At 29.0% G+C, this 13,868-nt stretch overlaps 1 protein-coding gene across 1 annotated transcript; it reads right to left on the bottom strand.

Moving 5' to 3' along the window:
* Positions 1-9,098: 9,098 nt before the first annotated feature.
* On the bottom strand, positions 9,099-11,566 carry LOC131656418 (uncharacterized). The gene is made up of 4 exons (XM_058926146.1): positions 11,306-11,566; positions 10,659-11,254; positions 10,527-10,551; positions 9,099-10,478 (listed from the first exon to the last, which is right to left on the bottom strand). Exons 1-4 carry the CDS (start codon positions 11,564-11,566, stop codon positions 9,099-9,101), a joined length of 2,262 nt encoding a protein of 753 aa, XP_058782129.1.
* Between the last annotated feature and the right edge of the window lie 2,302 nt (positions 11,567-13,868).

Below are 13,868 nucleotides of genomic sequence, written 5' to 3'. Positions count from 1 at the left end.
TAATTGCATCTACCTTAATATTTAAATTAACAAATAAATATTATAATTATTTAGTAACCTTTCATTAACCCTAAACGTAATTATTACACACCTAAACCTATTCAATTGCCTTTAGCCCTAATTAATTATATTTTTATTGGAATGGGTAGTCCATTTAACACGTTGCTTTTAGTCATTCCAAGCAAACCTAAGTTATGCAAAGTTCCTTCCAATTCCTTCCCTCCATCTATAAATTCATTCTCTTCCACAAAACTGACCATCAAACTCTTTTATATTATTCAGTTCCATTTTATCAAGCAAAATGTTTCTTTTCATCTTCGTTTCCATAGTTTTTTCGGCTGCATGGAATTTTTCTTCTTTCTTCTGCCGTCATCTTTGTTTCCTTATTATTTGATATCATTTTCTAATGCTTTCATTTATCCATCTTATGTTGTTCTTAACCGGATAATATTTCGCCGGCATCATATATGTTTCATCTTTCTTTGCTTATTATTTGAAATCATTTTCTGCTTCCTTTTAATATATTCGTAGTATTTTGTTCTTAACCAGATGATTTATGCATTTGGATCCTCTCCTGCTTTGTGTATCCTTCTGCTTATTCTGCTCCAATCTAGACCTTTTGATTCATCTAATCATAGAGGAAAAGAAAAAGGTGAAAAGAGTTTAAACCATTAGATTTAAATCTAATGATCAAGAATTGCACAGGAGAGATAGTTGTAGGAAAAACACTGGAGGGGATCCAGATCCATGATTTATGGAGTGTTATAAACTTTGTGTTTTTTAGAAGTCTCTGTTTTCAATGTTTTTATTTATCAGACATGTGTTGGTGAAGTTATTTATATCTCAAAGTGTTTTTGATAGATTTAAAGACAGAGATCTTAAGTCTGAACATGGGTGAAAAATATCCCTGAACATCTTTATCCAACTGTTTATATAAATACCATGGTTTTTGTTAATTGAAATCTATTTGCTTTTAAAAAAGAATGATTTCTAAATCAATCCAAATCCTAAGTTTCAAAACTGATGTTTGTTTTTCAAAGCAAAATAAAGCAGGTAGTATATATTTCATAGGGTCTTACAAAACTCTATCATGTTTCATTTGGATTCAGTATACTTTTTATCTTAATACCAAAGGAAATGATCTTAATACCAAATGAAATATATTCACTTATAAACCATTATGTAAGTTGTATCCACTTAATTCTATGTGGGTTTTTAGTACTTCATTTTCTCCACAATACTGATAAACGACAGAAGAAAAAAGAATGGCATAAATGTTAGTTTTAAGTTATAGATGTTTTATGATAAAAGTAATGAATCATTGTAATTACAATCCCTAATTATTTTAAGGTGATTTAATAAAATCGATGTCTACCAAAATTAATTTCATGTCCAAGTTTAAACTAATATTTTAAGGTGAATTCTTATCTACCCAACTCAAAAAGTTGGTTAATGTTACCTCCTTTGTAAAATATTTTGAAAACAACAAACAGTATTTTAATAAATAATTAAATGTGTTAAATTAGATGGAATCATGTGATTAGTTGGAAGTACACTACCCAACTTTTTGTAATGGATAGAGAAATTGTTCCCATATTTTAATCCGATATTCATGCCAACAATTGTCTTTTCATCATCGACTCATATTAGCATGCCTTATAATAAATATATTTATTGTAATAAATTCATTATATTGTAATAAATTTATGGGTAATTGTAAATGAGACCTAAATAAAGAAAATTTATCTTAAAAAAATGATAAAATAATCTATTTATGAAATAACTATCTTATTTGTAAAAAAAAAATTCAAAAATATATATGAAAAGAGAGAGTCCATTTTTTAAAAACTTACTCTTTATTATAAAATAACTATCTTATTTGTAAAAAAATTAAGAGAAATAATTATTTAATATAATATTAAATAATTTTTTAAATTATAATATTCATTTCAATTACATAAATTTTATTTTTTTCCGAATTCAATTACAAAAAAAATATACTGTGTCAACTAATAAATTACATGTGAAATATATAAACAAGCCTACAATATAAAATTTCTTAAATTTTAAGATAGTATATTTATTTTTAAAGTAATCATTAAGACGCTTCAACGATTTTCATCGTGGTTCTATGTATGCAATCATATTAATCACCTTCCCTTCAATTGTTATTCAAAAATTGCTATACTCTTCTTATCAAGCATCCATTTAATTATCAACTGATTATTATAGGCAAGACAACCCCAGTGAATAATTATTTCATTTGGCCTACATTTATTCACTACAGTTTGTTAGCTTTTTTTAATTATACTGTAGTTTATCTGTCTATAAAATTTGGTTTATGTTAAATAAAAAGTTAATTTGTGTTATAAATTGATTTATTTGATTTTGGTTTTTAGATTTGTTCTTATTTGGTTTTTTTGTTGATGCAGGAAGAGTGATTTTTTAACACTGCACAACATGTCTCTGTTATTAGGTTTTATTAGGTTTTTTGAACACTGTATTTTTCTAAATTGGTTTTTTAAAGTAGATTTAATTTTTAAGAATATAATTTTAAATCTTTTGATATTATCATAAGGTTCAATTTTGTGGGAGTTCTTACATTATCATATGGTTCTACTATACTTTAAGTTTTATTATTATCAAAACCATCCGCATATGGCTTATAACTCTAATCCACTTCCATTTCCATTGTCATATTTAAAAAAAAATCAAAAAAATCAAAGGTAAGGCGGTGTCTATAATTAACAGCCGTGAAATCCTATCAATTTAATAAGGAAAGTTTTATCGTCCAATATAATCATTTAGTTTTATTATTTTATTATAATCAATGTTGTTGTTTAATTTTTTTTATTTGAAGTTATATCAATGAAATAAATATTTTTAATATTATTTATTTATTAACAAAATAACTAATTTTTTTAATAAAATATTAATCGCTTTTTTAATTAGAATACATTTATCTCTACCTTCCATACAATATCAACAAATATACAGTATCTTGACATAATTCAAATTCAAATGGAGAAATAATTGAAAATAAACGAAAAAGATTTTGTATAGAATTAAAAAGAAAAAATAAAAAATTAAATGATATTCAAAATTGATTCAAAATTTATTATATGTTAATTGAGTATAGGACTAATAATAAATATTTATCAGTAATTGAAAACGTTATGTTTACCAATATGCATCAATATCATTACCAAATAATTATATATTTGAATGAATTATTTATTGATCAACAAATCAAATAATTAATTTATTGTCAGAATTGCTTCATTAATCTAAACTACTAACAATAATACTATATAATAATACTAAATATAGTTTTATCTATAAATATTATTTATTTTTTATGTTTTTTTTAAAAATATATGTAATATATTGATTATAATTAAAGATACTATTAAAATATAATAAAAGATATTAAAAACTTCAATTATAAAAAAATGTTAGTAATTTTTTATGATAAAATTTAACATTTATACTAAAAAAATTGCTATTAATATTTTTTTTTTACAAAAAAAATATGATACAATTATGATGTATAAATACATAGATTTCTTACGAAAAACATACATTTTTCGACTGACAGAGACTACTTATAAAATTACATTTAACATGAGACAATTATGATTGATGAATACATAATTTCTTATAAAAAAATGTTATTCTTTTTGTATTTTATATACATTTTTAACCATCACTATATTATATTAATTTATTATTTATAATGACATTCTATGAACCGTGCGAAAGCACGGGTAAATGATTTTTTAATTATTTTCTTTATTTTTCTACTAAAATATACATTTTTCGACGGGACAAAGCTACTTAATGTGTATATATTTTATTTACATTTTTAACCATCATTATATTATATTTATTTACTACTGATAGATAAATACTTAATTATCTCCTTTGTTTTATATATGTACATATTAACCTATAACTGATATTTTTGAAAAAATAAATCTATTAACTATATTGTAATTTTTATTTAAAATAAGTAAAAAGATTTGAAATGCTTATAATAAGATAGTGGTATGAATGACAATAAACAAAATTTGTACAAAAAAGTTTGGTACCTGTTACCAAATCAAATAAATATAACAACATATATTATATTTATTTATTATTCATAATATTGTGCAATCCGTGCGAACGCACGGGTAGATGACTACTCACGATATATTTATAACTATATTGTATGATGTGTGCGAACGCACGGGTAGATGATTGCTTAATTATTTTTTTCTATTTTTTCTACTAAAGTATATTTTTCTAACTAGATTAAATTAATATTTATATGACAATTATAATTTCAAATGTTTTTTAATTTTAATTTATATATCGTTTATATATATTTATTAACCATCGTTATATATTTATTTATTGTTTATATCGACTTTGCGTGACCCGTGCGAGCGCACGGGTCTTTTACTAGTTTTATCAATAACGAAAGCAACCAGAAGGATAAACATGACACCTTTTTAATATATGAAGGATTTATTTGAACGTTTTAAAAATTTTGCTTATATTTAATAAGTAAGATTGGGTTGTTGGTCAGATTGAATGTTTGCGGATGAGATTTTGAATTAAAATTTGAAGTGCTAGAGGTCCCTCTAGCACAAAAAATGTCACTAATCTATTAAACTTTAAACATTTTAATCATGGAAAAGAAAGCGGGGATCAAACTAAGAAAGAAGATTACCAAATGTCATTAATTTCATGACTTTTTAAATTAAAACTTTAATCATGATCATTTATTCTAACTCAATGGTTAATATTAAATCATCTCACCTCTCATAACAAACACTCCTCTCACTTGATTTGAGGAAAGTGTACTAATTGAATTCTTTGTCACAACAACAACAAACCTAATGTGCCGTTTGGACTTGGAACCGTGAAGGTCACTTGACTAATGGTCTTTGGGAACCTGTATCGTTCCATTGGTAGTATTCTTCATAAATTATTGCATAGAAAATATGGATAAGATCCTTAGCTAACTTTGGTTCAGTATAAACATTTTTTATTTACTAATAAAACACTTACTATAAAACGAAATAATTAAAAAAGAATGGAGAAAATAATAAATTTACTACTTTGGATATATAATTTTTTATTTATATTTTTATAATACACTTAATTTTTTATTTATATTTTTATAATACACTTAAGTATTAAAACAATTTTTTCTCCAAGTCAATTAAAAATAAAGTGTACAATTAATTTATTCCAATTAAAGTTTCGAAAAAAAGTAAGAAAGTTAAAAAAAAACTCTTTGATACCCTAGTGCACTCTCATCGTTACACTAAATAATTAATTGCTATTAAATTTTACCATATGTACATGCATCCCCTGAAATTGAATCCCTATAAATGGTGGGATTCAAAATATGATAATTTATGTGAAGTAAAAAATAACAGGTACGTGAAGATGAAAGCTGATGAAGTTGAAAATGAGAGGTTATTTTTGGAGTTGGTGAAAAGAGAAAAGTGGCAGAAATGTCCATTATGTTACATCTATGTTGAGAAGCACAGTGGTTGTGAGCACATTCACTGCAGGTTCTGTATTTCTCAACTAGTCCTATACTGAAGAAAATGGAGAGAAAAAGATTTTATAGTTACTGATTCATTTTTGTGTTTTTCAGGTGTGGTTGTAATTTTTGTTATATGTGTGGAATGAATTGGGAGCATGGACATGTATGCAACGTACATCATCACAGTTGATCAAAGGGTTGGAAGATTGCATGAAGTTCTAGGTTTAGTTTAGGTTGGCACAAGGAAATAAAATTTGTTACTCCATGACATTCTCATTAAAAGTGTGTTTTAGTTATATTATTTTATTTTCGCTTTTCATTTTCGCTTTTTTTTTTTCTCTTTTTTTTTTCTTTTCTTTTTTTAATTTTTATAAGGTATTCTATTATAACAATGGGTTAAAAATATGTTGTAAATATCCGATCTCTCCCACCATAATTTTGAAGTCATGATTGAACAAAGCAAATTTAATATACAATTTTTAAAAATTTATTAATCTATTATACACAAATTCTCTAGTTTACTCCAAGTTGTTCTCTAAGTAATAGAGGTATCAGGGTTTAAGCAAGAGATAGAAACCTATAAATTTAGGGTATTATTTGGATGTGTTTTAATTTTCAGTTTTTAAGTCTAAATTAAGACTTTATCATTTAAAATTAAGAAGATGTTGGTGTGAGTCGATTTATTTGATGTTGTCTAAAATAAATATAAATATGCAAATGCACATTTAAATGAGTTTCTCAATATAAATTCAATAGTAATAAAATAAGGGTCCTGCTAACCAGTGCCCCGGGGGCACTGGATAAGGAGTATTAAATGAGCATTATAAGGAGTATTAAATGAGCATTAGTTATATTTTTATCCTTATAAAAAATGATAATTAAATATATCTAATTATTATGTTGACTCAAATTAATTTATTCATTCAATTTCTCTTTTATATGCAACATAATTTATACACATGAAAATAAATGAATTTGGGGTTCAAATATTGAATTATCATTTCAATGAAAATTTCATTTACTAAAAACAAAATAAGCAAAATTAAAATTCATAAAAAATTAACAATAAAATATTGCAAAAACAAAAAATAATAACTAAAAAACACATAAAAATTCATATTCAATTTAAATATTCAAATATTTTGATAAATTAAAAAATATATATAAAGAAATCCACTGTATATGTTTTAAACTAAATATGAAAACAAATAGTAGTGTTTTTTGAAAATAAAAATTACTAGGCAATGAAAATAAAATATGCAGAAACAGTAACTAACAATAAATAAAAATTGAATGTAATAATTGTAAACGTATCAACTTTTTTTTATGGTTTAGAAAATTTAAATCTTTTGTCTTAAATAATACAATTAATAAAGTCTTTTTTAAAGATTATTAATGAATCCAAAAGCTAATTAATGATCCTTAACGAGTGCCCCCGGGGCACTCATTAACATTGCCCATAAAATAATCATACAAATCAAAATATGGTTTTGCGTCTGACAGTAGCATAAATGATTTAACAATTAACATAAACGTATCAAGATATAATTGTCACTTCAAAAAAGAAGAAAAAGGAAATATTAATTTAGCATAGTAGATATTTCAATTAAAAAGTCAATTAATGTTATGTTTGGATTGGTGATATGAGATGGAGTAGAATGAAATGGTATGGTAATTAATGAGATTTCATCGTTTAAATTTACAAATAATTGATGAAATGGAATGGAGCATGATAGAATCCATTCCATCGCATTGCGACCAATTCCTCATTTTTTGTTCTATCCAATTTGGGGTGTATGTGATGGAACGAGAAATTTTAAATAAAATAATCAAACAATAGAGTGGAATCTTTATTCCGTTCTGCTCCACTTCACTCCGTTCTGTTACGTTCCATTCTGTTATGTTATATGGAATCAATAAAATCCATCATGCAATTCAATTTGTATGGTTTATGTTATGAAATAACTTGAATCGTAATGTGCTTTCTTTGAGCAGTAAAGCTTTCTTATAATTCTTTTGGTGATCCGATTGTTGATTGTAGTAGGTTCTCCGTAAATAACGGTTTCAATACCCCTTTTTGGCATGCTAAGTGGATAGGAGGATCCTCCTTGAAAGTCCTCTTTCCGAACCACTATGAGGTTTCCAACTTGAAGCATGTTTCCGTGGCGGCAATGGGAGGTTGGGGTGATGGAGGGTGGAATTGGGGTGATTTTGGTTTGGTGGGGAATAGCCTTTCGGTTGATGTGGGGGAGTTGAAAAATTTTGTGGGCGGGGCGGATGGGAGGAGTGAGGGGAGGGATGAGGTGGAGTGGTACTACAACGACGATACGGACTTTTCGGTGGCCTCTTGTTATTCTTTCCTTATGAAGAGTTTCATCCCTTTCGGTCCTTCCAACAAAAGCGATGAAGCTTTTGGTATTTTGTGGAAATTGGAAGTGCCTTTCAAAATCAAAGCGTTCGGGTGGAGACTTTTCCTCAATCGGCTTCCTACAAAGGATTTGTTATTGCACAGAGGTATCTCTCTTCCTTTAGATAACATTTTTTGTCCCTTTTGTAGTGTTGGATTAGAATCGGGTAGGCATACTTTTTTTATTTGTGGGGTGGTTAATAGGATTTGGAATGATATAGCTTCTTGGGTTGGTAAGGGAAATAGGGCGGAGGACGAGTGTTTACCAAGTTTTATGGAGTGGCACTCCTTCTTCAAACTCAAGAAAGTTAAGAGATGTAAATTGGGTGTGGTTTGGTTAGCGGTTACTTGGTGCCTTTGGTTAGTTAGGAATGATGTGTGTTTCCGGAACGATGGTTGGAGCGTTAACAACATTGTTTGGAACATAAAATTCACGGTATGGAGATGGTCTTTTTGCGGGAATATTACCGCTACCAATTGCAATTTTTACGATTTTTGTAAGGATCCTTTGCGGTTCCTTTCGTAAGGGTAATTGGTTTGTAATATTCCTTTTTGCTAGGCTTTTTGTTGGCCATTGTATTCGGGTTTGAGAACCCCTAGTTCTCCTATATATATAATCCTTGCTTATGAAAAAAAAATCACTTAGGACACTAAACTCAAATTGATCATCTATGTATACATGCTTTCCACACTTAGATGATTTGGATTTATTTAAAATGAAGGACTGGATAGAACAACTTTTCTTATATTTTATTTAATGTAAAAAGGTGATCATCAAATGTGACAAAACACATGATATAGGAAACGACAAAAACATAAATTTTTGTCATTCACAAAATCATGAGACAATTTTTTGTCTCAAGCAAAAGTTATAACAAAAATCAATATTTTTAGTTAAAAAAACATATTATATTATAACAACTCTCTCTCTCTCTATAATATTATATTATATATTATATATATATATATATATATATATATATATATATATATATATATATATATATATATTATATTCAGTGGCAGAGCCAGGAATTTTATATAGCCTGGGCAAAAAAATTTAACTGAAAGTTACATTTGACAATATAAAAATAGTCATAAAGTGTGCTACATAAGAGAGATGAAACCTCACCTGCGAATAGTGTGCTAAATAAAATTAACAGGTAAATGCCCTCTCCGAGACTTCTTTGCGGTTAATGTTCGAATAATATCAACATCTTTAAGTGACTTGAATATCTCCCGCTCGGTGTGACATATCATCAAGTCATTGAACCATACATCGTTGATCTTGTTGCGCAAATTAGACTTGATAATCTTCATTGCTGAAAAAGCTCTTTCAACAGATGTTGTCGACACCGGCAATATCAAAGCCAACTCAATGAGCTTGTAAACCAAAGGAAATACCAAATGTTTCTCAGTTTGAACCATCTTCATAGCCAAACTTTGAACATCTTCACAAGAAGTAAAAGAAGCATGCCTTTTCACTTGATGTACATAAGTCTCAAGTTGCTCCCTTATTATTCCACGGTCATCATCAGAAAAGTCTGCATGATAAATATTAGCAAGATGAGCAAGCTTATCAACATCAAACTTGGAAAAAGAGTTCTTGGGGTCAAGACATGAGAAGCAATCCAGCACAACGTTACTTCCTTCACAAAACCGGTGATCCATCTCCACACATATTTTGTCAATAGCAACATAAAAAATCTCTGCACGGTAATGGTGAAGAATAGTGACAGTCCTCCCTTCTCTTCTTGAACGTCCCCGAACCGGTATTTCTTCATCCATATTTGGCACCGGAATACTTTGAGCAAAACAAAATTCTTGGACATCACTAAATAAATCATTCCAGCCACTCTCTCTCAATATAGTCAATCGAGCTTTAACATCATCAACTAATTCCATAGCAAGCACAATATTAAGATCTTTTGTTTGCAAGATTTTTGAAAGTTCATTTGTGATACCAAACAACTTTAACATAAGCTTCAAAATGAAAGCAAATTTAAAGCTCTCCATTTTTTCTATCAAACCCGCCGCTTGAGATGGTCGACGTCCATCTTCATCAACAATACTAAGCACCTCTAACACAGAGGACCACATCTGATCCAAACGAATCAAGGTAGTATAATGTGAACCCCATCTTGTATCTCCGGGTCTAGCGAGACTAGATGATTGGTGCAAGCTCTTTCCTTGAGATATCTCACCACTCTCAAGTTTATTCAAAATATCTTGGTGTTGTGCCTCCTTTCTCTTGCAAGATGCACTTGTTGTGGTTACAATCAAGGAGATGTACTCAAAGAAATCATGAATAGATGAGCAACTACTAGCAACAGACACAACCACTAATTGCAAACGGTGAGCATAACAATGGACATAGAAAGCATAAGGGTTTTCATCTAGAATCTTTCTTTGTAAACCATTAAACTCACCTCTCATATTTGAATCCCCATCATATCCTTGCCCTTGTATCCTTGAAATAGATAACGTATGACGATCGAGAATACCATAAAGAGCATCCTTTAGTGCCTCAGATGTAGTATATTTGACATGATGTAGAGCAATAAATAGTTCCACAACTTTCCCTTTGTCGTTCAAGAACCTAGAAAAATAAATAAAAATTCAAATGTATTCGTCTATGTTTGAATGAAATTTACAAGTTTAATTTAATAATTGTAGTATTTTCAATAACAAACTCATTGTACTAACCTCAACATCACTGCCATTTGTTCTTTGACAGATATATCACGTGACTCATCAATAAGCACAGAGAATTGTCTATCACCAAGCTCTTCCATAATCACCTTCGTAACTTCATGTGCACAACACGTTGCGAGCTCCTTTTGAATGCCACCGGAAGTCATAGTGCAATTTTTGGGACCACGATCAAAAGCATCTCTTACTTTGTCATCATTAGATTTTACCCAATCCACCATCTCTCTAAAATTTCCCTTGTTTAGAGAAGTAGAGCTTTCATCATGGCCACGAAAAGCAATGCCTTGTGCTAAGAGATATCTAGTACAATCTAAAGAACAAGTTAAACGGATCTTATACAATTCTTCTGATTCCCTAGTTGCTCTAGCAAAGATACTTGTCACACTTTGTCTTTGATTATTATAATCATCATAGTGCTTCACACATGAGTTGTGCTTACTATCATGACTACCAATATGATCTTTAAAGCCTTTAGATGCATGCTTCCAATCCTTAAATCCGTCTTTGTTGAAGACTTCATAACCAAAGTGTTCGGCCCTCCCGGGCGGCTTAAAGAGAAAGCAATAGAAACAATAAGTTGCATCCTTCGACTCACTGTATTCAATCCATGTATAATTCTTATACCATGCTTTACAAAATGCTCTTGAATACTTCCCAAATTGAGTACGAGGAAATCTTGCTAAATCTGATTGCGTTGGACCCTTCAATATATATGCCCTCCTCACTTGGTCTTGAATATCCGGAGCATACTCATGAATTTGTTTCCTACATCCTGGATCACGCACAATCTCATTTGGATTAAACTCGTTGGCCACATTAGGTGGTGTTTCTTCTACTTCGACTTCCGGTTGCTTAACATTCACTTTCTCAATACTTGTTCTAGGAACCAAAAACCTCCTCATCTCTGAAATTTAATGATTTTGTGAAACGAATTTTTAAGTAAACAATTTATAACACACAAATTGACGAGACCGAATAATTAAATAAAATAAATAATTCATAATAACAAAATTAAAAGAGAATTTTATTATTATGAATGATCTATTAAATTAACCAAAATCTTTGATACTATATTAGAATCCAAAAAAAAAAAGAGTAGAATTTCTGTTAAAATAAAAACTACAATATAAATATTAGAAGAAAAATTGAACTATCATTCATTCTAAATTAAATTATGTAAAATTGACCTATATTAAACTATGTAAAATTGACCTATATTAAACTAAAAAAAAGGATAAAACAAGAAAGGTTGGGTTTACAAAAGGATAAAACAAGAATACGAACTATTAGAAAAACTGCAGGATAAAACAAGAAACTGAACTATTAGAAAAACTGCAGGATAAAACAAGAAACTGAACTATTAGAAAAAGTTTTGGTTTTCAAATTTCTATTGAACAAGGTTGGGTTTACACAAACTATAAGGGTAGATTTTTACAACATCTATAACTATATAATATTGTATTACTATAAAACTAATAAGAAAACAATTAGACAAATGAAGAAGCATGTTACCCTCTGCTAGTGTGCTGGAAAGTGACGTCTTGGAGAGAGAGAGGAATAGGAACAGGGCAGCAGCAGGGCAGGGGCGGTTCAGAATTTGTTTTCGGTATTGTTTAGTTTGGTTCTTTTTTAATTTGTTTTAAGTAATAAATAATTAATTGGATTGGGCCTGTCTGGATCATTGGGTATTCATCTGTTTTAATTTTTACACCCTTATTTTTACTAATTTTGCCCCTAGTTTCCTTTAAAAATCGGCTATTAAATTTGGGGGAATACAAAGAAAATAGGGGTTGAGCCCGGGCGCGTGCCCGGGCTTGTTGGGCTATAGAACCGCCCCTGATTATATTATATTTTATATTATTTTTTGCTAATGCATAGACATTTCAAATAAAGTATAAGTATTTATTACTTTGCGAATCAAACACATCCTTAAGACTATGTTTGGGAGTTTGGAGGGGAAGGGGGGGGGGGGGGAGGGCTTTGGAAAATAGGAAGAATTGGGTGAAAAGGATAAAAAAAATTTGGGTAGGAGGGTTTTGGAGGGTTTGAGTTTATTCATAACACCAAAAACCCCATAAAATGGGGGAACTCAAAAATTGTATTGAATGAGGGTTTTTGAGGGTTTTGAAGGGCTTACATAAATTTTCCAAATATCTTTTAGGTTGTTATAGTATTCTGAAAATTAAAAATTTAGTAATGATAATGACTCTTTTATCATTCTAAACAAAATCATTTTTTCAAAAAATGTCAAATATTTTCGTATATTTTTTTAAAATTTTGTTTTTGGAACCCTTCCCCTCCCCTCCCCTCCAAACTCCCAAACATAGCATAAGAGAACATTAAAAGAAGACAAAGTGTAAGATGCAGTTTATAATGTTTGATCAATTAGGATCATTGATTATGTTATTGACAACAAAATTGGTAACATAAGAGAAATAAATAACTTTACCAAGAATAAATGCAGTGTAATTTTAGCAATTGAAGTTGATTGAACAAAACATAGTTTTTGGACTTTTGATATTGTATCATACTTGAAATTTTATAGCTCTTCATGATATTGCACAGTAAGTTTTGAATAGCATGAACATCTACATGCACAAAAAAAAGTTGATAGTTAGTCAACTTTTAGCATAAGCCAACTTCTATCCAGAGGCTAAAAGAATGATATTTTATTATTTACATATAACTCCCAATTGGGTGAGAATATGAAATAGGGAAACAATCTAAAGGGGGTTGAATAGACTAGAAATTTTTTTTATAAAATTTAGACTCATTTTTCAAAAATAAAATATTAGAGGTTTTAAAAAAATGCACGCGGAAGGTTTAGAGCAAAAATATGATAATTATACTCTTGTTGAAACTTGATCGAGTTAACAGTTAATGACTTCACAATCAAAGATGGTTTAATGATGATACTTAAAGGTAATCAATTGATTTAGTTGTATGCTTCATGACTCGCTATTGCACACTGGTCAAAAACGAGATTAAAAATATAGTATATGGTGAACAAATTAATCTACTATTTTGGTCTTCGACTTATCATCGATAATTATAATTCAAAAGCCCTAAGTGAATTTAACTCCCTTTTCGATTACAACAACAATCAACAAGCGCAATTGATGTTATCTGATATATGTTCCTAATTTTCGAATTAAGCAAATGGATAAAGCATACACGAATTAAGAAAACGTGACTTAATCTAAA

Source organism: Vicia villosa, linkage group LG3 (genome assembly GCF_029867415.1).
Source record: "Vicia villosa cultivar HV-30 ecotype Madison, WI linkage group LG3, Vvil1.0, whole genome shotgun sequence".
Lineage (NCBI taxonomy): Eukaryota > Viridiplantae > Streptophyta > Magnoliopsida > Fabales > Fabaceae > Vicia > Vicia villosa.
Note: the sequence above shows the minus strand (reverse complement) of the source record. Positions and strands in the feature narration are given on the sequence as shown.

Coding starts and splice junctions, on each gene's coding strand:
- LOC131656418 (XM_058926146.1), bottom strand. CDS start 11,566: ATGAGGAGGTTTTTGGTTCCTAGAACAAGTATTGAGAAAGTGAATGTT. Junction 11,255..11,305: donor AATTTGGGAAGTATTCAAGA/GCATTTTGTAAA, acceptor GAATACAGTGAG/TCGAAGGATGCAACTTATTG. Junction 10,479..10,526: donor TGAACGACAAAGGGAAAGTT/GTGGAACTATTT, acceptor ACTACATCTGAG/GCACTAAAGGATGCTCTTTA.